Source organism: Marmota marmota, unplaced genomic scaffold (genome assembly GCF_001458135.2).
Source record: "Marmota marmota marmota unplaced genomic scaffold, marMar, whole genome shotgun sequence".
NCBI classification, from domain to species: Eukaryota; Metazoa; Chordata; class Mammalia; order Rodentia; family Sciuridae; genus Marmota; species Marmota marmota.
The window spans coordinates 11,647,211-11,674,453 of record NW_026000174.1 but is presented as its reverse complement, the minus strand read 5'-3'; the positions used below and the strand labels follow the sequence as shown (position 1 = coordinate 11,674,453).

The 27,243-nt window shown below is 35.2% G+C and overlaps 1 protein-coding gene across 5 annotated transcripts in view; it reads left to right on the top strand.

Moving 5' to 3' along the window:
- Nucleotides 1-27,243, top strand: part of Acer3 (alkaline ceramidase 3) — a 180,229-nt gene that overhangs the window by 86,073 nt on the left and 66,913 nt on the right. For all 5 annotated transcript variants that reach the window (XM_015477382.2, XM_048788019.1, XM_048788018.1 and 2 more), the window contains 2 exons: nt 499-609; nt 24,696-24,748. In XM_015477382.2, the coding sequence (XP_015332868.1) occupies nt 499-609; nt 24,696-24,748 (164 nt within the window). The remainder of the gene's footprint in view (nt 1-498; nt 610-24,695; nt 24,749-27,243) is intronic.

Here is a 27,243-nt window from a genome sequence, read left to right as displayed (position 1 = left end):
CTGGCGAGCCGCTGGGCCTGCTCCGGGCGCTGGCGGCGGCCCGGCTCCTCCCCTCTGGCTTGATGACAAATTGAGGAGACTCGGGTGTCTGTGCCCCACCCCCCCTACCAGGAGACCAACTGTTTATGTCGCCGCTGGTATTGATGAAGTTCTCTCCTCCGCCGCTTTCTGATGACATCAGATCTCTGCCATGTTGGTATCCTATGCGAATGGCAGCATTTCGTTCCCCTTGCCGGGCAACCAAAGCAACGGGTGAGTCCTGACCAGCCCTCAGCAGGACCCGGACCGAGAAGCAGTTTCCGCGGGCTCCTAGCCCCGGGCCAGGGAAGTTCCGGGAGCCGGAACTCGGCCGCCTATTTTTTGGCATCTTGAAAATAACCTTTCCACTGTCTTTTTGAGAAGTTACCCATTTAATTGTTGTTAAGGACCAATTGATTATGTCTTTTAAAAAATTATTATTGATTAATCTAAATATCTTCTTGTATTTTTCTCCACTAGGGAATACAGTGAGTAACCTGATTATGATCATACCTCCAATTTTGGGTGCAATTCAGAGTATTAGAGATGGACTGGAAAAGCGGTACATTGGTTCTTATTTAGCACTCACAGGTATGTATAATATTTCATCTGAAAAAAAAAGATATATAATGTACTGGTGAACTATTTTCCTTTTTCATTTCAAAAAGTAGTTTTCAATATTGTGTTATTACACAACATATCCTGAAACTTCAAAATTAAAACTCCATAAACCTTGCCAATTAATTGAACTACACACTGAATGAACTTTTTTAATTATAAAATATTTCAAGCATACAGAAAATAATTAACATAAACATATCTTTTACCACCCTGCTTTGTCAGATCATAACAGTTTGGAATATTTGTTTCAGATCTTAACTTTTCCTACTTCAAGGGACTATACTAGTGCAAACAAAATTGAAACTTCCTTTGTATTTCTGCCTGATTCCCCCTTAGCTTCCTAACCCCTCCCCCAAGAGCTAACCTTTATCCTGAATTTGATCCTTGTGACATTTTTTGATTCTTATAACTTTCTCAGATGCTTTTATGTATATATGCATACATATGTACTCTTAAAATATATGTAACATTTTTAAAAGTACATATAATATGGTTTTGCATAGTTTCATACTTTTGGAAATAATGCCGCCCTTTAATAATAAATAATGCCCTACTTTATCTAACCTTTTGCAATTTATCCTCTTGTCTGTGAGGGAGGGACTATGTTTTAGTCATCTTTGTACCCCCATGGTCCACAGTAAGTGGTGGATGGATGGATGAATCAACTTTACCAGGGCCTAAAGTGTCATGTTCTTACATCATCATAATAAAGGAAAAACAAAACAAAAACAGTGAAGGAAGTGGATTCTAGTTTATTTTTTTAAATTTAACACTCTAAACATTTGTTTTATATAATGCTAAACACAACTTCTTTTGTTTTAGCTCACTTGGGGTATTATTTATACAAGGACAGAAAGGACTTCTAGTTATCACAATTATAAACTAGTATATCGTGTGAGATTCTACCATAATTAATCATAGAATTTGTGAGACTTCAGAATCTGTTATTCATATACATGGAGTTTTAAGAAAGGAACTTGAATTATCTCAAAAAGAAGACACCCGTGAACTTAGGCCTTAACTTTGTATCCTGGGTTGTTTTAAGAATGTTTATAAAATACAATCAGATCAGAATATTAAAAACTTCAGTAGTCTGACCAAAGGGAGCTGTCTTAAACTAAATTCTTGTAAGTCACCCAAAACCTTTACTCTGTACATAAAATGGACAGGAAAAAAATTAATTTTCATACAAAATTACTCTAAAAGGAAAACAGAATCAAAATATTTTGGCCAATGTAAATTCTTTCCACAACTAACTGTGAAACAGAAGAAAACCATAACATATTCCTCCTAATTGAATTAAATAGCCTCAAGAAAATAAATGAATAAAAAATTTAAATGGTAGACCTGCAAAATTATAGAATGAAAAAGGTTGCCCACTTCCATCTCCTATAACACCAAGAAGTCTGCATCCACCCACAGACAAAAGTTCCTTCGTAAAAGACTCAGGATTTAAGTAGGAGACCTGAATGGGATCCTGGTGGAGAGTCTTTTGAGAATGAAGACCCAAACCCAGGCAGCAGATATACTAATATTGCTCTTGAGTTCAAACCTAGAAAGAGCCCTGTTCCCCTAAAGGCTTGATTTAATCCTTGGGCCCACAATCAAAACCATCTGCCAAGAGGTCCAGGAAGAACCATAAATTCCTAGTGCCTTAGCAGAGAGGTTCAGTTACCTGCTGACATTGGTTTTGGCAGTGGATCTAAAAGCTACCCTGTTGCTTGGCTCCAATTCCCCTCAATTGTGGTCCTAACTTAGGACTATTCACACAAGGACATAGAGGGAGACTTGCCCATCTTTAACAGTCCATCAGCTACCCATCTGTCAGAACCTCTGTGACATGCTTGCTAGCCTCCATCTCACAACAGATACTGAGATAGCCTGCTCTTAGCTCTGGTCTCTCTCATTGCAGTCAGGAAAATAGCTTGTCTCTGTTAGGAACTGCTGGGAGATGCATGCCTATGTGCTCCATTAGGATGGGTTACCATCCTCTGTCCCACAGCAAATCCTGATTGGTCCAATTTTAGCTCAAGTCCCTATTGCCATAGTTGGGCATCTGTTACACCTGTGTGAGGAATTGGAAGGTTTTCTGGGCTTTAGTCCCTGGCAAGGTTTTCCATATATCCTAGGTAACTCCTTGGTTCTTCCATAGACATAGGTGACTAGGCTCTACACCAGCCTTAGAGCCCTCATAAGGTTCATGGCAAATCGGGTCTTAAGGCACTCTCTAGTGCTAAAATGACTTCATCAGTCAAAGGTTTACAGAATCCAAATCAGAATGCCTAGAACTTATCGACAGATTTAGTGAAAAAGGATGATGACAAAGCCAGACTATGAAGATTGGAGTAAACCCTCAATTCTTCAGTTTGGAAACATTCAAAAGCATTAAAAACAAGCAGGAGAATATTACTCATCAAATAGAATAAGGTTCCAGTGACTGACCCTAGTAAGATTGAGATATGCAACCTGTGAAACAAAGAATTCAAAAGAGCTTACTACAACAAAGTTCAATAGACTTCATGAAAACACAGAAATAATTCAGAAATTTATCAGAGAAGTTTAACAGAGATTGAAATAGTATTTTAAAAATTCAAACACATCCTGGATTTGAAAAATACAATGAATGAAATGAAAAATATAACAGAGCACTTCATCAGGATGACTCATCAAGCAGAAGAAAGAATCTGTGGACCGAAGGACAGGTTATTAGAGTATATACAGTCAGAGTAGAAAACAATAAAAAGGAAGGAAGAAATCTAAAGGGATTTAATGGAATAACATCAAGAGTAAATATATGGGTTATTGGATTTAAAAAGCAATAGAGAAAAATAAAGGGATAGAAAGTTTATTTAAAGAAATGATAGCATTAAATTCTCAAAACTGATGAAGGATATGTCTTTCCAGTACAGGAAAGTGAAAAGTCACTAATCAGGTTAAATCCAAATAAGAATTCACCAAGAATCAATATAATCATATTATTAAAGGTCTAAGCCAAAGAAGGATCCTGAAAGCAGCAAGAGGAAAAAAAAAAAAAAAAAGCAAATAACATAAAAAAGGACTCTCAACACACCTAGCTTCAGAATTCTCAGTTGAACCCATATAGGCTTGAAGAAAGTAGAGTAATATATTCAAAGTACTAAAAGAAAAAAACCTGCCAAGAATATTGTACCCAGCAAACTTGTCCTTAAGAAATGAAGGAGAGGGCTAGGGTTGTAGCTCAATGGTAGAGCAATTTCCTAGCACGTGTGAGGCACTGGGTTTAATCCTCAGTACCACATAAAAAAATAATAAATAAAATAAAGGTATTATGTCCATCTACAACTAAAAATATATATTTTTTAAAAGAAATGAAGGAGAGAGAAAGACTTCCAGACAAATAAAAGCTGAGGAATTTTCACTTCTAGGCCCACTTTGCAAGAAATGCTGAAAGGGTTTTCCAAGCTGATATAAAAGAATATCAATGAGTAACATGAAATTATCTGAAGGCATATAACTCAAATACTAAGTATGGAATCAAATGCAGAGTGCTCTAAAGTAATGAATGGTGGGATATAAACACATCTTTAGAATGAAGGGTAAAAGACAAAACTATTAAAATAGTAGTAACTAATAGTTATATACATTATAAAATTATGTAATTATGACATAAATTTAAATTATGTCAAGGAAAGGAGTTAAAGTATAAAGATTATTTTGGTTTTATATTATCAAACTTAAGTTTTTATTTACATAATATAAATATATAACTACAGAGTATTCTTGGTAAACCTCATGGTAACCACAAAACAAAAACCTATAATTGAAAAAAGCAAGGTATAAAAACATAATACTAGAGAAAAATCACTTAACTACAGAGGCAGACAGTAAGAGAGGAAAACAGGACATACCAAACAACTACAAAACATAACAATATGCCCTAGTAAGCCCTTACCTATCAATAATTACCTTGAATGTAAATGGATTAAATTCTCTAATTAAAGGACATAGAGTGGCTGAATGGATTGAAAAAACAAAACTCAACTGTATACTGCCTTCAAGAGACTCACCTCACCTATGACTTTCTTTGATTCAAAATCTATATGTGTGTGGAAAGAAAAGATTAACTAGGCACAGCAGCACATGCTTGTAATCCCAGCTCTTTGGGAGGCCAAAGCTGGAGGATCTGAAGTTGAAGGCCAGTCTGGACAACTTAGTGAGACTCTGTCTCACAATAAAAAAATAAAAAGTACTGGGGATATAGCTCAGTGATAGAGCATCCTGGGTTCAATCCGCAGTATTACAAAAGAAAAGAAAAGGTTGACAGATTGAATAACACAGAGAATAAAAATGAAGAGATGCAAAGTGATATTCTATCCAAATGGAAACCAAAAGGGAGTAGGATCAGCTTTACTAATGTCATATAAAATAGAGTTTCATACAAAAATTGTAAAACAGACAAAGTTGGTAATTATATAATTATAAAGGGGTCAATTCAGAAAGTGGATAGAAGAATTGTAAATATATATATATCCACATTAAAGCAAATGTTGTACATCTAAAGGGAGACATAAACTACAATTCAATAATAGAAGGAGGCTTCAACACCCTACTTACAGCAAGGGACAGATCATCTAGACAAAAATCAACAAAAAATTAGCAGATTTAAACTGCGCTCTAGACCAAGTAGACCTAACAGACATTTACAGAACATTCTCCACAACAGGTAGCCAATATACATTTGTCTCAACGACATATGGAACATTCTCCGTGATAGATTATGTCAAGTCACAAAGCTAAGCCTTAACAATTAGAAGATTTAAATAATTTCAAGTACCTTTTCTGACTAGAAAGATAGAAAACTAGAATTAGTAAATGGAATAACTTCAAAAACTACAAATACATAGAAACTAAAGAACATGCTCCTGAACAACCAATGAGTTAATAAATTAGAGGGGAAATTTAAAATTTTCTTGAAATGAATGAAATTTTTGGAAACACAATATACCCAAACTTGTGGGATACAAGAAAGCAATTCAAAGAAGGAAGTTTATAGTTGTAAATGTCTACATCAAAAAGGAAAGATAATTGCAAATAAACAATTTTCAGCAAAGAAGAAGAAAAACAAGAATAAACTGAAAGTAATAGAAGGAAGGAAATAATAAATATCAAAGCAGAAATAAATAGAGTATAAAAAATAGAAAAGATCAATGAAATGAATAATTGGCTTTTTGGAGAGATTAAAAAAACTCAAAATCAGAAATGAAAAATAATCTATTATAGCTGATACCACAAGATTACAAGGGGCATGAAGGATTATTGTAAACAGTTATATGGCAACAAATTGGATAAGCTAGAAGAAATATATCAATTCCTGGATACAATCAGCTTACCAAGTATTGATAAAAATACCATCTCCAGTCACTGGGGTAAAGATGATGTTTTAATAATTGATGCTGGAGAAAAGAATGTGTACCTTACATAATCCCAAGAATAAATTCATAATTGATTAGAAACCTAAATGTAGAAACTAAAATATTTTATGTACTAAAAGAAAATACATGTGATATGTTTATATATCCAGTGTTTGGGGAAAGACTTTCTGTGATTCAAAATCTATATGTGGATGTAAAGAAAAGATTAGCTAGGCACAACAACACATGCCTGAAATCCCAGCTCCTTGGTAGGTCAAAGCTGGAGGATCTGAAATTGAAGGCCAGTCTGAACAATTTAGTGAGACTCTGTCTCACCAAAAAAAAAAAAAAAAAAAAAAAAGGGGGGAAAAAGAAGAAGAAGAATTAGTACTCAGCAAGTTACGCCAAAGCTCAAGGCATTCCTATCTCCTCTCCTTTCCATCCTCCATTTTGACATGTAATTCTCATGTTTCTGTATCTGAAGATACTCACAGTAAGAAAGAATACCAGTCTGCAATTNTCTGGACAACTTAGTGAGACTCTGTCTCACAATAAAAAAATAAAAAGTACTGGGGATATAGCTCAGTGATAGAGCTTCCTGGGTTCAATCCCCAGTATTACAAAATAAAAGGTTGCCAGATTGAATTATATAAAAATAGAAACTTTTGCATGATAAAAAAAGTCATAAGCAAACTTAAAAGTAAAAGGCCAAATGGTGAAAGTGTCTGTAACATACCACAATAAAAGATCTAATATTCTTAATATAAAATAATTTTAAAATATTGAATATAAAAAGGACCAAATATCCAGTAGGAAAAAAAATGGTCAAAGACAGAAAATTCTCCAAGAGAGATATAAAAGTCACAAGTACAAGGCAAAATATTTAGTGTACTCATAATAAGAGAATTTCAAATGAAAAGTACACTGACACATATTGTTTATCATTTATCAAATTTGCAGAAAGTCAAACACTTAACAAATCCTATTTTAACAAGGCAGTGAGAGAATTTGGCATTCTTCATATATTACCAGTGAGAATGCAAAATATTTTGTGGGTGAATTTGGCAATATTTAACAAAAACTATATATGCATTTATCCTTGACAAAGTAGTGACACTTCCACATAACTTTAGACATAGCATTCTCATTACATATCCCCAGTGTCTACACAATAGAAAATTCAGTTTTCTTGAACCTCACTTTGCTAAGTTTACTTACTACATGTTTATTGGTAGTAATAGAGGTATAACAATTCTGAAGCTGCTATTATATGCATTTTTGAACTGAGCAAATGAAATCTATATTGATATTGTTAGGAGCTAGGGTTCTCACTGTGAAGGAGAAATATTTGGGAGGGAATAGGCAAAGAACTTTGTGGTAATGGGCTGGAATGAGAAATATCAACCATAATTTCTTCAAACTATTTCAAATGTTCTATCTTTGGATAGAGTCTGTGACCCTTTGATAGCACTGTACATACCTAATACCCAGGTCTTGTATATAAAACTCTTTCCTCACTAAAAGAAATGAAAACTCTTTTGAGAAGTAGCTAATTTCTGGGCTGAAGCAGGAAAAGTACAAAATGAGTCTGGAACATCTTGTCATACAGAAAGTAAGAAAGTGCTTAAAAAAAATAAGGGGGAAGCCAGGCGTGGTGGTACACACCTGTGATCCCAGCAGCTTGGGAGGCTGAGGCAGGAGGATCACGAGTTCAAAGCCAGCCTCAGCAATTTATTGAGGCGCTAAACAACTCAGTGAGATTCTGTCTCTAAATAAAATACAAAATAGGGTTGGGGATTGGTTGAGTGCCCCTGAGTTCAATCCCCAGTACCCCCCCCCCAAAAAAAAAAATAAAAGAAGAAGAAGAAATCTTCCGAATTTGATCATTGCACTGTGATCAAGTAAGAGATCGTCCCTAGTTAGGGAATATAGTCATCCATCAGTCCATGGGGGGATTGGTCTCAGGCTTTCCCCTCAGATACTTAAGTGACTTAAGTGGCTACTTAAGTGACTTGAATAGTGATGTAGTATTTGCATATAACATATGCATATCTCCCATGTACCTTAAATATCTCTAGATTACTTATGATACCTAATATATGAGTAGCTATTATACTGTGTTGTTTAGGGAATAATGATGGGACAAAAATCATCTGCAAATGTTCAGTTGAGGTAAAAATTTTTTCCCAAATATTTTTGATCTGTGGTGGTTCAAATCCACAAACGCAGAACCCATGGACACAGAGGGCTGACTGTACATGTGGAAGTATTTAAGGGAAAGTATCATGGTCTCTCAAATGGTACATCAAAATAACAATAAGTGCTTATTTGTTCTATTTTATTTGCCAATATATATTTTTATATATATGGAGGGAAATAAAAGATGGCAATGCCTATACTCCAGCTACTTGGGAGGCTAAGGCCAGAGAATCACAAATATTTTGGTTTAAAGTGAAAAATAAAAAGAGATGGGGAAGTAGTTGAGGTTGAGCATCTCTGGGTTTAATCCCCAGTACTAGGGAAAAAAAAGAAAAAGAAAAGAAAATATGACAAAATTGTAATGTATAAATCCAGGTTAAAGTTTTTATGGGAGTTCATTGTAGTATTTTTATAATTTCTGTACTATCTTAAAATATTTTTAAAATAAAAAGTTTAAATTTTAAAAAGGGTTAGAAAAGATAGCCTCTTCAACAAATGGTACTGGAAAAACTGAAAATCCATATGCAACAAAATATGAAACCCCTATCTCTCACCATGCACAAAACTCAAAGTGGATAAGGATCTAGGAATAAAACCAGAGACCCTGCGTTTAATAGAACAAAAAGTAGGCCCTAATCTCCATCATGTCGGATTATGCCCCAACTTCCTTAATAAGACTCCTATAGGGCAAGAATCAAGAATCAAGGGACTCCTATAGGGCAAGAATCAAGAATCAAGGGCTGTGGTTGTGGCTCAGCATGAGCATTTGCCTAGCATGCGTGAGGCAATGGGTTCGATCCTCAGCACCAAATAAAAATAAAATGAAGATATTGTGTCCACCTAAAACTAAAATAAATAAATAAATAAATAAATTTTAAAAATTAAGAATCAATAAATGGGATGGATTCAAACTAAAAAGTTTCTTCTCAGCAAAAGAATCAATCTGTGAGGTGAATAGAGAACCTACTTCTTGGGAGCAAATTTTTATCCCTCACACATAGATAGAGCACTAATCTCTAGGATATAAAAAGAATTCAAAAAGCTAAACACCAAAAAAAACAAATAACCCAATCAACAAATAGGCCAAGGACCTGAACAGACACCTCTCAGAAGATGATATACAGTCAATCAACAAATATATGAAAAAACATTCATCATCTCTAGCAATTAGAGAGATGCAAATCAAAACTACTCTAAGATTTCATCTCACTCCAGTCAGAATGGCAGCTATTAAGAATACCAACAACAATAAGTGTTGGCGAGGATGTAGGGGAAAAGGTACACTCATACAATCCTGGTGGGACTGCAAATTGGTACAGCCAATATGGAAAGCGGTCTGGAGAGTCCTTGAAAAACTGGTAATGGAACCACCATTTGACCCAGGTATCCCATTCCTCCATCTATACCCAAAGGACTTAAAAACAGCATACTACAGGGACACAGACACATCAATGTTTATAGCAGCACAATTCATAATAGCTAAACTGTGGAACCAACCTAGATGCCCTTCAGTAGATGAATGGATTTTTTAAAAAGTGGCATATATACACAATGGAATATTACTCAGCAATAAAATAGAATAAAATCATGGCATTTGCAGGTAAATGGATAGAGTCAGAGAAGATAATACTAAGTGAAGTTAGCCAATCCCAAAAAACCAAATGCCGAATTTTCTTTCTGATATAAGGAGGCTGACTCATAGTGGGGTAGGCAGGGGGAACTGTGGAGAAATAGACGAACTCTAGATAGGGAAGAGAGGGGTGGAAGGAGAAGGGGGCATGGGGTTAGAAATGATGGTAGAATGAGAAGGACGTCATTATCTAAAGTACATGTATGAAGACACAATTTGGTGTGAATATACTTTGTATACAACCAGAGATATGAACAATTGTGCTCTATATGTGTAATAGGAATTGTAAATGCATTCCACTGTCATATGTAAATTTAAAAAAGTTATTGAGACCGACAGTCTGTATAATAGTATACCATGTGATCTTTTGAGCAAGAGGTTTGAAGTAAATAAAGGTAGAAACAGAAGTAGACAGTGATGATAGAAGAATGTTTTTGCTAACTTAACAATTCCTCTATTCTCATCTCCCAAAGTTGGAAAAAATAACAGTTACTTCTAAACCTTATTCTTGCTTTTGTGATTACACTTAATATCACTCTACATAGTACATACTAACTGCTTAACTATTAGGGTTTTGTTTTTTTGGAATTGAGGAATATTTTGCAGAAAAAATTGGGGATTTTGGCTTTGTGGAGAAGTATTTTAGTGACAGACTTTTAGTAAATTTATGAGGACCATTTTGTCCTGGCTTGGTGTCAGATTCATTAAGAATTTATTCATTTAAAAATTTTTCCAATAAATTTTTACCAAGACACTATTATGTGCTAGGTATAGTTCTCAAACTATTGGAGCTGATGATGTAGCAGAGGAAACAGACAAATAAGTTTAAAAATGAGTAGGTACTTAAGCAATATACAGCATCAATGCACTCCCCATCAAAATACCAGTGACACTTTTATAGAAAAAGCAATCCTTAAATTCATTTGGAAGAATAAGAGACCCAGAATAGCCAAAGCAGTACTGAGCAAAAATAGCAATGTAGGAGACATCACAATTCCAGATCTCAAATTATATTACAGCGCTATAGTAACAAAAACAGCATAGTATTGCCATCAAAACAGACATGAAGACCAATAGAATAGGGGGGAAAAAAACAGAGATAATGCCACATAATTACAGCCATCTGATACTTGACAAAGTTGCCAAAAACATAAATTAGAGAAAACATAAAATCATGTGTAGAAGAATGAGAGTAGATCCCTATCTCTCAAAAAGTAAAATCAAATGGATCAAAGACTTAGGAATTAGACCAGAAATGTTGCAACTACTAGAAGAAAACATAGAGTTAATATTCAGTTCATATTGATGCTGGCACCGACTTCCTTAACAAGAATCTTAAATCTCAAGAAATAAAACCAAGAATTAATAAGTGGGATGCCATCTAGTGCCGCAGTCCGGCTGCAGCAAAATAGCCGGGGGGTGATGAGCAACTTGTGTACATTGATACAGCAGGAGTGGGAGCCGTTTATTGTAGGACAGGAGGGGTATATATACATTCCACACAGCTTATGTTAATTAACAGAAACCAGATACAGCAGTCAACCAATAAGGAATCTGCACACTTAATGGCTCACTGGCGTTACTTCACAAACCACTCCCTCTGGCAAAATGCCAGGTGTCATCTTGACTTGTTTACAGACCTTAACAATCTAGTTTGAAAACTTGTGCACTAGAAAGGAAACAATTAAGCATGTGGAGAGAGAGCCTAAGGAATGGGAGAAAAATTTGCCAGCTGCTCCTCTGACAAGAGATTAAAATCCAGAATAATAAAGAACTCAAAAAAACTTAGCACCAAAAAAGCAAATAACCCAATCAAAAATGGTCCAAAGGCTAAACAGACTTAACCACTGAGCCACTCCACAGCCCTTTTAAAAAAATTGTATTTAGAGACAGGGTCTCAGTAAGTTGCTAAGGCTGACTATGAACTTGTGATCCTCCTGCCTCAGCCTCCCAAGCCACTGGGATTACAGGCGTGCCTAAACAGACTTTTTTTTTTTTAAATCAAACAAAAACCATGCATTTAATGAATAGCAACATATCAATTTCAGATCCTTAGTCTTGGGAAATGTAACTTGGAATCATATGTAACAGAGATGGTTTAAGCAACATGTTTATTCTACCTAAATTGCCCCTGTCTTCATTTCATAGAAAAAGATGGTAAAATTGTCTTTATTTTTTTCATGCATATTTTTGTGGCTTCACAGAAAGTGTATGTATATTTGTAAATAGTTTTATATTTCATGATTTTTAAACTCCATATAAACGGAAACATATTGTAACACCTTTATTACATTGTACAGTACTGAAAATTTATCTCTTTACAATGCAAAGTTTGTGTCCATTTGTTTCCCTGCTTATAATAGTCTAGCAAAATATTTTATATCCTACTTGCTTGTTAATGGATATTTTAAAAGTCTCCATTTTTCTATTATTGTTAACAATAATGCTTATGAGCATTACTGTACAAATTTCCCTAGTTATGAGAGTTTCTCTAGAAAAAGGGTCAGCAATTTTTTTTTCTTAAGGGTCTAGATGCTAAATATTTTAGGTTTTCCTGACTACGAAGCAACATTAATAATATTATGTAGTATGTGAATAATTTGAAAATGTTAGCTTTTAAAAATGTAAAAGTCATTCTTAGCGCAAAGGCCATGAACCAACCAGATTAGACCCAAGGGCCATAGTTAATGCCCTCTTAAACAGACATTTCTTAAAAGAAGAAACAATGGCCAACAAATATATGAAAATATGTTCAACATCTCTTAGCAATAAGGGAAATGCAAATCAAAAACACTCTTAATGTTTTATCTTATCAATATTCATAGCAGCTAAAGTGTGGAAGCAATCTAGATGCCCTTCAATAGATGAATGGATAAAGAAACTGTGGTATATATACACAATGGAATGTTACTCAGCATTAAAAGAGAACAAAATTACGGCATTTGCTTATAAATGGATGGAATTGGAGAATATCATGTTAAGCAAATTAAGTCAATTCCAAAAAACCAAAGTCCGAATGTTCCCTCTGCTAAGTGGATGCTGATCCATAAAGGGGGTGGGGGGCATGAGAAAAATGGAGGAACTTTGGGCAAAGGGAAAGGAGGGTTAGGGAGAGTGCTTGGGGGCAGGAAAGATGGTGGAATGAGATGGACATCATTCTGCTAGGTACATGTATGACTGTACATATCGACATTATATCATGTTCAACTAGAGAAATGAAAAGTTGTGCTGCTATTGTGTACAATGAATTAAAATGCATTCTGCTGTCGTATATACCTAATTAAAATAAATAATAAGAGCTAGGGTTGTGGCTCAGAGGTAGAGCTCTACCATGCATGAGGCACCAGACTTGATCCTCAGCACCACATAAAAATAAAAAATAAATATATGTGTCCACCTATAACTAAAATATATTAAAAAAATAATAAAAAAGATTTTATCTTACTCCAGTCAATTCTACAGTTATCAAGAATACAAATAATAATAAATACTAGTGAGAAGGTGGGGGGAAAGTGACACTCATGCATTGTTGATGGGACTACAGATTAGTACAACCACTCTGAAAAGTAGTATGGATATTCCTCAAAAAACTTGAAATGGAACCACCATATGACCCAGCTATCCCAATCCTGGATATTTTCCCAAAGCTCTAAAATCAACATATTACAGTGACAAAGCCACATCAATGTTTATAGCAGCACAATTGACAACAGCTAAATTATGGAAGCAACCCAGATGTCTATCAATAGATAAATGGATTAATTGTGGCATTTATGTGTATAATGGAGTTCTACTCAGCTATTAAGAAGAATGAAATTGTGGCATTTGCCATTAAATGGATGAAAATTGAGAATATCATGCTAAGTGAAATTAGCCAAATTCAGAAACTCAAAGGTTGAATGTCTTCTCTCATATGTGGAAGCTAGAGTAAAATAAAGGAAAGGAGGAGGGAAGGATAAGATCATGTAAAGAACCAATCAAATACAAATTAATAGATGAGTGAAAGGAAGTCTAGTAGAGTAGAGGAAAGAGAGAGGGAGGGGAGGACCTGAGGAAAAGGAATAATTATGAACTGAAATCAATTTCCAGGCATGTCTGAGTTTGTCAGAATGAACCCAACTATTATCTGTGTATAACCATTAAGATCTAATAAGAAAAAGATAAAATTAGGTCAATTAAAAAACAAAGACAAGGTCCTTGTCCCTAGAGAGTTTAATGTTAAAGTGATGGGAGATTAATGCAAATAAATAAGCAAAAACAACAAAATCTAGTTATGCAGTTATCTAAATGAATAGGTAATGGGTAACAAGAAATAAGTTATAAAACAATCACAACATCAACAGTGGAGTAGGAAAAAAAGTCTAAAAAGTTTTTATTTCTTTATCTGAAATAGAAAGTTCAAGAAGGAAAAATGTCAGCGATGCAAAGTCATTTTACTAAGAAGAGGACCACTGGAAAGTCTTTACATAGAGCAGCCTTAATTGAATTCATGTGATCATACCTGTCACTGCCAGACTAGATCAGCATCATCTGGAAGGATCTTAATATTATATTTCCTATTAAGGAGAAATTGAGTGGATGCTTTAGAATACTGCATACTGGACTAATATTTTTTTAAATCTTAGCAATTATACTTAGTAATGAAACAGTCAATAAAACAGAAAATCAAGGAATTTGTCACACTTTCTGCCTTAGGTAATTCTACCAAGCTACTTATATGGCCATCTCTTAATCACTGATTGGAGAGGAAATGTCCAAAATTCTTTCTGAACTCTTCTTTGATTACTTGTGGAATGAAATGTAGAGATACAGCTGAGTTTCCTCCATTTAGTTTACATTAGGGAGCTGATTTCAAGCATCCTAGTTTATTTCTCCCTTCCCTTTGCAAACCACCTCCTGCCCTTGTTTCTTTTGCGGGTTTCTTAGATCCTGGGCACAAAACCAGTTTCATGCTTGACAGTCCTCTATTAAGGATCTAGAATATATACTGATAAAATCAAAAGGATGTATCATAAATGGCTTAAAAATTTTTACATACAAATATATCTGAAAATTAGACTCTCCTCCTCTTTGGAGTTCCATTTGCCAAATATTTAGGTTCTATCCTTGTGATTTCTAGAATCTGCCTCTTGTCTTCAGTAACTGAGACCTAGTTTTTTGTTACTGTTTTCTCAGCTGGATTTTTTTTTTTTTTTTTGGTATTAGGGATTGAATTCAAGGGCATTCAACCATTGAGCCACATCTCCAGTCCTATTTTGTATTTTATTAGAGACAGGGTCTCACTGAGCTGCTTATTAGCAGCCTTGCCATTACTGAGGCTGGCTTTGAACTCGAAATTCTCCTGCCTCAGCATCTCAGCAGTGTGACATTATGCCCATCTCACCTGGACTTATTACCTCATGGAAGCATGGCACACCAAGAGAGTCTAAATAAAAGTTCAAATTTTTGGCCACTCCCCCAATCTTACCAAAATTTTAAAATTTCTTTGCTCCCAAGGGCAGTGAAATGTAGAAAAGAACTTTAGGGCCAGACAGTCTTTGTTTCTAATCTTATTTCTGCCTCTTACCAGTTATGTGACCTTAGTTAATTAACCTTTCTGAGCATTGCTTTTTTGCTACACAAAATGGGAATAATGGTGAATTTTATTGGGGCTTGTAGGACTTTTGAAATGTTTGGAGATAGAACATACAAAGTATCATGCATAGTGCTACTATTTGATGCAAAAATTTTAAAAGCACTATATATATATATTCCTTTAGGAACCTTAGAATCTAACAGTAATCTTTGGCTTTTAATATGCAACAGAATCATTGACATATCCTTAAAATACAAGTAACAGACACACATTGAATCAGGACTGTCTGAACTGGCCTGGCATTTATAAAGCCATATAGGTAAAGCCAGTGTACACCAAAAGCTGATAACAACTGACTCAGTCAAACATTATTTCTGAGATTCCTTGTATGATAGACTTAAATAAAAAGGAAGCAGAGAGGATTTTACTTAGGAGGTAACAATATGGATACACACTGAAGTATTAAGAGTAAAAGGACATGATGTAGCCATTTTACTCATAAATGACTCAGAAAAAAATTAGCAAAATGTTAAAAATTGGTCAATATGAGTAGAACAGGAGCTCACTACACTAATCTAGACTAGGGTTGACATTGTGAGGCCAGAGACAGAAAGCAGTATGATGTGATTGAACTATAGGTTGCAGAAGAAGAAATGGGTAGAACCAGATGAGGAAGCCCCACCTATGCCTTTCAAGGAATTTATGCTTTACTATTTATACTAGCCAAATAAACTGGGTACAGTAGCATACGCAAAATATCAGCATTTTTAGGATGTTGAGGCAGGAGAATTTCAAGTTCAAGGCCAATCTCAGCAAGTTAGTGAGACTGAGATATATAGCTCAGTGGTAGAGCCACTGGGTTCCATCACTAGTACCAAAAATAAAATGAAATGAAAACAAAATAAAAACCATATAGGGCCTGGTGCTGTGGCATACGCCTATAATCCCAGCGGCTGAGGAGGCAGAGGCAGGAGGATCGAGAATTCAAAGCCAGCCTCAGCAATTTAGTGAGGCACTAAGCAACTCAGTGAGACCCTGTCTCTAACAAAATGCAAAATAAGGCTAGGGATATGGCTCATTGGTCGAGTGCCCCTGAGTTCAATTCCTGGTAACCGCCCCCCCCCCAAAAAAAAAAACATGTAGGATGCTTGCACCTCCAGGAATAAGAAGGATTATCTGTTGGGATGCAGGAACACCTCTTTAACTTTTATTTGTATATGTCTTCTTTATTTTTCTAAATTTATGTTTTTTAGGTTTTTAAATATGTATATTGGCACCACAGTACATATATAATTTGTAAACGTGTGTGTGTGTGTGTGTGTGTTGCGTAAAAATATTTCTGCTATCAAGTTGCGAAACTACCTCTTTAGACATTTTCCTTTATTGTAACAGTGCTGAGGGGGCCTGCCCTTCCAGCATCAACTGTGGGGAGCTTGAGGGCTCTGAGAAACCCTTCTGGAGATAGTTTCAGAGAACAGCGTCTGTTTTATTGCACAGCAAAAATAGCTTTTATAGTGGGTATGTGCCAATTTATACATAACTGTCATGATAGACCAGAGGTGATACACAACCTATCTTACAGAAGTCCAGATACCCAGAGTCAAGAAACTGCCACGTAGGCTGACCTTGCACCAACAGGGGAATAATTCTTTGTCAAAGGAGCAAGGAAATAGTGCTTGCTAGTGTTCTGACAGCACTTTGTCCCAAAACATAGTATTCTATGTTAGGACTTCCCTACTGCACAATGAACAAGTTAAGCATTCCTCCATGTAGGTCCAAGGATGGGCTCTGCAACATAATAGGACTGATGTTTTTTAAATGCAAAACCGAGTATGTTAATGCCTAGATACATGTGTAGATGTGTGTGTAGTTTTCTAACAACTTTGCTTTATTAAGATAGGCAAATCTATAGAGACAGAAAGTAGATTAATGATTCTCTAAGGCTGGAGAAGTTTATAGAAAAAAAATTATGACTTATAAATGGATTTTTTGGGGGGGGAGTGATGAAAATGTTATAAAATTAGGTGAGGTGATATTTACATAACTCCATATTTAAAAACCATTGAATTGTACACATTAAATAAATGAATTCTATGGTAGGTGAATATCTCAATAAAGTTGATAAACAAAAATTTAGCAAAAATTGGTGGTTTGCTTTAAAGGGACAAAATATAAAATATTGTATGAACAAAGGTAATGCTGTGCTATCCTATTACATCTCTTTGCTTTCTAAATGTATAGAAATATCAGTTGTAGCAGAGTAATTTTTAAAAGAAATGGAAATAAAATGAAGAAGTAAACCTAGTGCTGCTCTCCCTTGAAAGGAATTGAAACCTCAGAATAGCCACCAGAATACATTTTCTAGCAGAGTACTATTTTATGTGTTGCCCAGATTATTGAAAGGAAATAAATTATTGAGACCTAAAAAAGTTAGATTTCTAAAAAATATATGCATTTTTAGTTTCAGGTGAACACAATACCTTTATTTTATTTTTGTGGGTTGCTAAAGATCAAACCCAGTGTCTCACGCATGCTAGGTGAGTGCTGTACCACTGAGCTGCAATCCCAGTCCCCCAAATCAGACTTTTAATGATATATAATTTAACAGTAATGAGAGCATTTTAAACAGGTTTAGATCAAAATAGTTCTTAGGGTTTTTTTCCCTACCATTAGATAATTTATCCACGTTTGTAACTTCTGATTTTTCCTTTTGAGATAAAACACTACCCAGCCTATTTCATGATTGCTCTAGTGAAATGAGTGCAGTAACCATTTCCCCCATCTCATTTTGAGAAGTAAAAATAACGTGATAACAATGTATACAATGATATTTTTAAAAGCAAGAATAACAAATAGTTTGAAATTTTATACAAATTATTTGATAACACCCTGTTCAGCATGTTCATTGGGCTAACTCCTGTGTGTCCTTAAGTGTTGCCTCTGCCATTGGTTCTTGCATTCTGATTTCCTTCACAAGTGTCTCTTCTCTGTGTTCCCCTGATACTCTACACTTGTCTCCATGTTCTGATAACTTCTGTGTTTCTGTCTTCTCCACTAAGATTACATGATTCATTAAGTCATTCATTAATGACTGGATCTTCTCTTTGTACTCAGGATCTATAACTCTTTGGCAAGTAGAAAGTGCTCAGTCAATGCTGAACTGGACTTCTTCAGAGAACTTTTCTATGATTCGATGTTATAGGCGCTGATATTCGTTCAGGTTTTTTTTTTTAAGTTGTAACTGAAGTACTGAAAATATATAAAATCTTAAAAGTTTCATTTTTTGTCAAGACATATAGTTGTATGATATTTTTTCCATAGCTTTATTGAGGTAAAATTGAAGTACAATAGAATGCACATATTTGAAGTATAACAGCTTATTTAGTTTTAACATGTATGTAAACAATACAATCAGTATAAAAAGCATTTCTATTACTTTTTAAAATTTTAAATCATGCAGACTGTTTTCTCCATGATTTATTACATTGGAAATCAATCACCTTAAGATATATTATAACCCCACTCCCATATGTCAACTTTTTCAAAATTAAATGGTACACTTATAAATATCTCAGTGGTTAAGAAAGAAATCACAAAAAAAGTAAATAAAAAATACTCTGAACTAAGTGATAATAAAAGCTTAAAATATCAGGATCTCTTGGATCAAACAGTACGCAGGTAACATTTTTAACTTAAAGTACTTGTATCAGAAGGAAGCTAGAATAACAATCAAATTATTTTCAAATGATGTAGTAGGAAAGAAAAAATAAGAGTAGGAGCAGAAATATATGAAATAGAGAAAAAATTATATAGCTAAAATTTGGTTAAAAATAAACAAGTCTAATCAAGAAAAAGCAAGAACACAAAATTAATATCAATAGAAAGGAGCTATCAAAATAACCTTACAGATGCTAAAAATATATTATGGTAATATTACAATTGTATACCAATATATGTGATCATTTACATAACCTGGTCTATATTAGAGAAGAATCTGTATGCTGTTGAGAAGAATGTGTATTCAGTCTTTGATGGATGAAATATTCTGTATATGCTGTTAAGCCTAAATCATCAATTGTATTTTTTACTTCTATAACTTCTTTATTTAGTTTTTGTTTGGAGGATCTATCCAGTGGTGATAGAGGCGTGTTAAAGTTACCCAGTATTATCTTGTTGTGGTCTATTTGATTCTTGAGTTTGAGAAGGGTTTGTTTGATGTACGTAGATGCTTTAATTTGGATGGCATAAATATTTACTATTGTTATGTCTTGTTGATGTATAAATTCCCTTAAGTGGTATGAAATGTCCTCTTTGTCCCTTCTGATTAACTTTGACTTAAAATCCCCTTTTTCTGATATGAGAATAGAACTCCTGCTTGTTCCATGATCCATGTGAGCAATATGTTTTTTCCCATCCTTTCACCTTCAGTCTGGGTGTCTTTGCCTATGAGGTCTGTCTTTTGGAGACAGCATATTGTTGGGTCTTGTTTTTTAATTCAGTTTGCCAGTCTTTGTCTTTCGATTGATGAATTTAGGCCATTAATGCTCAAGGTTATTGTTGAGATATGATTTATATTCCTGGTCATTGTGGTTTATTTCTAGTTTTTAATTTGATTTTGTTTCTCCTTTGATCAACTATTCCTTTAGTGTAGTTCCTCTGTTTATTGGTTTTCACTTTTTTTTTAAATTTCATCTTCATGTACTATTTTGTTGAGATTGTTCTGTAGTGCAGGCTTTCTAGTTGCAAATTCTTTTAACTTTTGTTTATCATGGAAGGTTTCTATTTCATCTTCAAATATGAAGCTTCATTTTGCTGGATAATAGGATTCTTGGTTTGCATTCATTTTCTTTAAAAGCTTGGACCTCCTAGCTTTGAGGGTCTGTGTTGAGAAATCAGCTGAGATCCAAATTGGTTTCCCCCTATGTGTAATCTGATATTTTTCTCTTACAGTCTTTAAAATTCTGTCTTTAATTCTGTATGGTAGGCATTTGCATTATAATGTGTGTTGGTGTGGGTCTGTTGTAATTTGTATATTTGGTGTCCTCTAAGTCTCTTGTATTTGATTTTTCATTTCATTTTTGAGATTTGGGAAAAATTTTGATATTATTTTATTGAAAAGCTTGTGCATTCCTTTGGTTTGTACCTCTGTACCTTCATCTATCCCAATAAATTTTATTTTATTTATTTATTTTTTTAAATTTTTTATTGTGGGTTGTTCAAAACATTACAAATTTCTTGACATATCATATTCCACACTTTGATTCAAGTGGGTTATGAACTCCCACCTTCACCCCATACACAGATTGCAGAATCACATCAGTTACACATCCATTGATTTACATATTGCCATACTAGTGTCTGTTGTGCTCCGCTGCCCAATAAATTTTAAATTTGGTCTTTTCACGTTATTCCATAGTTCTTGGAATTTCTGTTCTTGGTTTCTTAACATATTCTCTCCATGGTCAACTCTATTTTCAAGATTATATATTTTGTCTTTATTGCCTGAAGTTGTCTTCCAAGTGATCTAGTCTGTTGGTGATGCTTTCTATTGAATTTTTAATTCGGTTTATTGTTTCCTTCATTTTGAGGATTTCTGCTTGTTTTTTTTTTTGTTTTTGCTTTTTCTTCAGAATCTCTGCCTCTTTATTGAAGTTATCTTTCACTTCCTGTATTTTCTCTCTCATTTCATTTCTTATACCATCCTTTACTTCCCAGATCAGTGTAATTATGTACATTCTAAACTCCTTCACTGGCATTTCTTCTTTTGTGGTGTCAATGGATTCTGTTATTGGAATGTTGGTTTGTTTGGGACAGTTTGTTCCCTTGCTTTTTGAAATTGTTTATGCATCTATCCATCTAACAGTATGGATCTAAGGCAATAGAGTTTCTACCCTGTGGATTTATAGTGTTCCTGAAGGTTTTCAGTACCTCACTATTTAAGGGGAGACAAATAACAGCAACCAATGTAAACAATATGCAGTATTAAACCAAATTGTTCCTACTATGACATCTACAATGTTAATTATCACAATAAACAGAAATGATATGATCAGTTATTACCTACAATAAAAACAGCAAGTTTGCAACAGGGTTTATAATTTCAAATAGTGGACAGGGAGAGAATAGAAGTGATACAGGAGCTGATGATTAGGAGGGAGGAGAGGATAAAAATAAGTAAAAGATTAAAGGAAGAGTGTAAGACAGAACAATAGAGATTGGCTGTTAACAGAAGAAAAGAGAGAATCAAGGGAAACAGGAGAAAAAATATATGTATATATATAAAGTAAAAATTTTTAAAAATTTTTAAAATAAAAATGAAAAACTAACATATACTAATCAAACATCCTAGTTCACACACACACACACACACACACACACACACAAACAAGCAAACAAACAACAACAAAAAACCTAAACCATGAAAAATAACTGGCTTCATAAATACTAGAAATGAGAAAAAAACAAATATGAATATGTATAAATGTCCATGTACCATTAAGGTCACAATTAAACAGAAAAAGAATAATTAAAAAAAAAGATCTTGATGAAAGTTAAAGAACTTTCTGTTGGAGTTCAAATTATTCTCAGCTTCTCTTCCCAGCAGTTTTAGATGGTATCTTCTGGAGTGTGATGCTCCACCCTCTGGATTGCTGAAGTAAGGGAGGTAATCTTTTAGGCAGAATTTCTGAGGCAGGGTTTAGGCTAGGATGGGTTCCAGGCTCTTTGCTGAATGCCTGTTGGTCTGGAGATTTTTAAATCAGTGCACCTCCAGCAACCAGTACTTGCTGGTCCATGCTGAAAGACTGTACCCCAGGGATTCATGTGGTGGGAGACCCAATTCTTAGTCCCTTACGTCACCTTCAGACCTCATGTTTCCTGGTCTTGGCTTCAGTCTTCAAACAATCTCTCCTGCCTCTGCCCTTCTGAGTTCCAAGCCAGTTGCATCTATCTCTCCCAGCTGGTTCTGCAAGCAGTTGGAATAGAGGCGGAGGGGTAGAGACAGGTGGATTTCAACAACCACTTAAACCCTGTGTAAACCTTTCCAAGTTTGATTTTCTCCTGGTCAGTTAAGCACATTCTGTGTCATGCATTGTGTGTTAACCATGCCTGTATTTCAGGCCAAACTCTGTTTGCCAGGAATCAACCCCATCCAAACTCGGTTTGCCAGGAATCAACCCCATCAGCTGCTGGCCCCCATGCAGCAGCTATGAAATAGTTCCTTCCTTTGTCTTCCTCATGCCTCCTAGGATATGGCAGCTTCTTTACCCACATGCAGATATTGTGCAGCACATCTTTCAGGTTTGCTAGGCAATGTCTTTGATCTCTTAACACTTTGTGCCCAGACATGGCTAGGGCCTCCCCAAAATTTGGGTTCCTTTAATTCCTTTGTCCTTCCACTGTGCTCACAGAGGGATTGCTCTGGCTGGTGCTTCCTGCAGCAGTGATTGTGCTGCTGGGTATTTCTTCCTTATTTTTATATCAACCTCCTGAGTCCCTGTTCTTCTTTTAATGCCCAGTTTTAAATTCCAGTAAAGTTCCCCTACTCTTTTTTTTTGTTCACCCACCTTGCTGAGAAGCTGCCTGTCTGCTTTCTTAGTTTCACTCCATGGAGCAGACAGAAAAGTGACCTCCTCTATTCCTCCATCTTGAAAACCTCCTAGTTGTATAATCTTATTATTTGATAAAGGGCATGACCTTTGAATATGGGACTAAATTTAATTCTACTTAGTCTTTCTTGTTAAAAATCCAACATTTAAAAAACTCTTAACATGATAATAGTTTACGTGATAATAGTTGCTAAAAGATAGTAAGTTTAATAAGACAATAGTTTATTTAACTTAATAATAATTTACTTAAAATGGAGAAACTTGGGGAGAACTTGAGACATGAATACAGTATCTTTTTAGATGGTTACCATTGTTTCCCAATCTTTGTTAGGTATCTAACACATACCCACTTCAATAGAAATTTTTATTAGCAACTCACTTTTGTAGAATGTGTTTTAAGCATTTAAAAATTGTTCTTTTAGAAATAGAAGCTCTCTTTTTGTAGTTTGTATTACTGATAATACCACGTCATTAGCAGATTTGGGAGCAAGCATAATTGACTGGCCCTTACTCTAAGCATACAGCTCAGCTGTTTGGATCAGAAGTGCAAAGTAGTACTGAAGAGTACTAAACTAGCTGTGCACATTTAAAGCTTATCCTGAGCATCCAGTAACACATTTTATAATATTCCATTTATGAATAATGGGATGTTGTTAATCTAGTAAATCACATAGTGGGGGGAATTTAAAAGCACTTATATTGTACTCATTTTCTTCTATATGAAATTTCAATTATTGAACATTGCCGCAGTCTGGCTGGGCACAATCAGGAGCCACTTGTCAAAAGAAACTAACTTTATTTTTAGAACCACACACGCCAAACAAAACAGCCTTTCAGGAAAAACCCTCAGAGCCTCAACTGCCACCACCGGCTTTCCACAAGCCTCTCTCTCCCACACAAGCTTCTCTCCACCTCCCACAATCCTCCTGCTCTTGAGGCCGATTGGCTGGGTCACGTGGGCGGAGCCAAAAAAGTCCCCCAATGAGCAGCTCCGTGGTCTGAAAGGGCAGGGAAACAGCCCAATGAGCATCACCGCAGAGGAGCCAATCAGCTAGATGTTGCTGGGGCCGAGGAGCCAATCAGCTAGATGTTGCTGGGGCCGCTGTGAGCCAATCATCAGCCGGCAGCTGGAAGTTTGCTGGCAGCTGGAAGTTTACTGGGGCCCCTTCGGCTGTGGCTCTCAACAGAACATATCCAGAGTCAGCTATATCTTACCACAAGATTTTATACACTTTGTTTTCCTTAAAACTCAATGCTGGGGCTGGGATTGTGGCTCAGTGGTAGAGTGCTTGCCTACCATGCGTGAGGCACTGGGTTTGATCCTCAGCACCACATAAATGTAAAATAAAGACATTGTGTTCACCTAAAACTAAAAAATAAATATTAAAAAAATTGTTTAAAAAAACTCAATGCTGAGCTGGGGATGTGGCTCAAGTGGTAGCGCACTCGCCTGTCATGTGCGGGATGCTGGGTTTGATCCTCAGCACCACATAAAAATAAAATAAAGATGTTGTGTCCACTGAAAACTAAAAAATAAATATTAAAAAATTAAAAAAAAAACAACTCAATGCTGGAAAATGTCGTATTGTCTTAAGTCACTCTGGTTACTCCCAAAGAATTTTATGCTAATTTGTGTTTGTTTGTTTACATTTCAGTGGTAGGAATGGGATCCTGGTGCTTCCACATGACTCTGCAATATGAAATGCAGGTTAGTAATGACAGAATTGACTAAATGCTTATTTTTCTAAATCTAAAGACACTTCAGATTTGAGAAAAGAGCACATAAATAAAGGAAAATTAAAAGATGGGATTTGTAACTACTGGAGTAAAGAAGTGAATAGTTGAGTTGTTTGTAAAGAAAACAAGTGAAATTGGTATCATTTTTTATACCACCTCTTTTCAGGCATTATAATTTTAGAGAAGCATTCTAGAGTTGTGTAGAGACATTTTTAAAAGACAGAATCAGTTCACCAAAACAGTGTATTCTTTTAATTTTTTGTTTGTTTTTTAGTTGTAGTTGGACACAGTACCTTTATTTTATTTTTATGTGGTGCTGAGGATAGAACCCAGCGCCCCACATGTGCTAGGCAAGAGCTCTACTGCTGAGCCACAACCCCAGCCCCCAAAACAATGTATTCTTATTCTTAGATGCCTGCATTCTTTCATATCTCCAAGGTATCCATGTGTAATGGTCTCATATCTTTCTAATTGGTAAAATTTTAGAATCATGCAAGGATTTTTAGTTCCTATTCTTTATCTAAGGAGGCCATATGTCTAGTGCTCGAGCTTTTGACCACTTGGTTTACCATCATTAACCCAGGAACTTCTAGAATATCACTGTCCAGTAGAAATAGGACCTGAAATTATGACTTTATCAGCTGGGCATGGTGGAATATGCCTGTTAATTTCAGCAGTTTGGGAAACTGAAGCAGGAGGATTGCAAGTTCGGGGCTATCCTGGGCAACTTGCTGAGACCCTGTCTCAAAGTAAAATAAAAAGTGCTCAGTGGTAAAGCACACCTGGATTCAATCCCCAGTGCTGAAAGGTAGGAAGACTTTCTAGTAGCCACATTTAAAAAAGTAAGCTATGGGTGCAATTAATATATTAATATTACAAAAGTGTTACTTCGACATATAATCAATATAAAAAAAATTTAATAAAGTACTTCACGTTCTGAAATCTGATATATATTTTATATCTGCAGTATATTTCAGTTCAGATTTGGCTTATTTGACATATTGGAGTGGCTGGTGGCTATCATGTTGGACAATGACATTGTACATATACAACAGTCTTATTTATTATTAATATAGTTATTAAATGTATAACAATTCTTACAATTGATTCTAATATTCAACAAATATTTATATAAGGTGTCATGCTCTATGCAGCATGCTCTGCTTGACTTGGGGAATACACAGATGGACAAAACAGGTCTAATCCTAGTAAAGCATAGAACAAACACTTATTTTTACATTTTCTTGTTGGGAAAACAGTGATGGAATGTAAAAATTAATTTGAAGGAAATGTAAATGATTTGTGGCAACATGGGGGTGCTTGGAAGAATCTATAAAGGTTAAAGACATTAAAACAGACTCTGAAAGAAGTAGTTCAAAATTTTTAGGTGGTAAAAGAATGAAATTACTAGATTTACATTATGATAGAAGCAGATACAGGGACTCATTACATGTGTGGTATGTATAGCAATACTTGCAAAGGTAGAATATGAAATGTAGGAAAAAATGGTGTGTTAGTTTTTTGTTGCTGTGACGAAAACACCCAATAAGAACAACTTAGAGAAAGAAAAGTTTATTATGGGCTCAGTTTCAAAGATTTCAGTCCATGTGGGCTGACTCCATATTTCTGGGACCAAGATGAGGTATAACATCATGGTGGAAGAGCATGGCAGAGGCAAGCCACTCAGGACATGGAGGCCAGGAAGCAGGCGGTGTAGGTGAGGGAGGCACTATGCAGTGCTGCAGGGAAGGTGAACCCTTCCAGGGTGTGGCCCTAGTGACACACCTCCTCCAGCTACTTCCCATAGCCCAGAGTTACCATCCAGCACAGTAGTTCCTTCAAATTTGGATGGACTGATTAGAGTACAGCTTTTATAATGTAATTGTTTCACCTCTAAACATCCCTGCATTGACACAAGAACTTTTTGGGGACACCTCATATCCATAAAGTAAGAAACCATAAAGTAAGAAATGGTATCATTGATATTCACAATACTTAACAATTGCAATATTCTGCCATACCAGTGAGCCACAGCTAATTAATAACCCTGAAAATAGAACTTTGCATGTTATCTTATTTAAAAGTAATTGGAGGGGTTGGGATTGTGGCTCAGTGGTAGAGTGCTCGCCTAGCATTTGTGAGGCACTTGGTTTGATCCTCAGCACACATAAAAAATAAATAAAATAAAGTTATTGGTCAATCTACAACTAAGAAAAATTTTTTTAAAAAGTAACTGGAATTTTTTTCAGTTCTCAAATAGCCAGGTACTTTTTTTTTTATTAAAACCTCAAGACAATTCTTAGTTACTACTCATGTTTTACACATTCTAGTACTAGAAGTGAAAGAGACTAACTGATTTGACTAAAATTATCCACAGGTTATAAATTCTAACCCCAAATCAGTTTTTCTGATTTTAAATCCTGAATTTTTATCCCCAGATTAATCTCCCTTATCTTTTGACAGTGT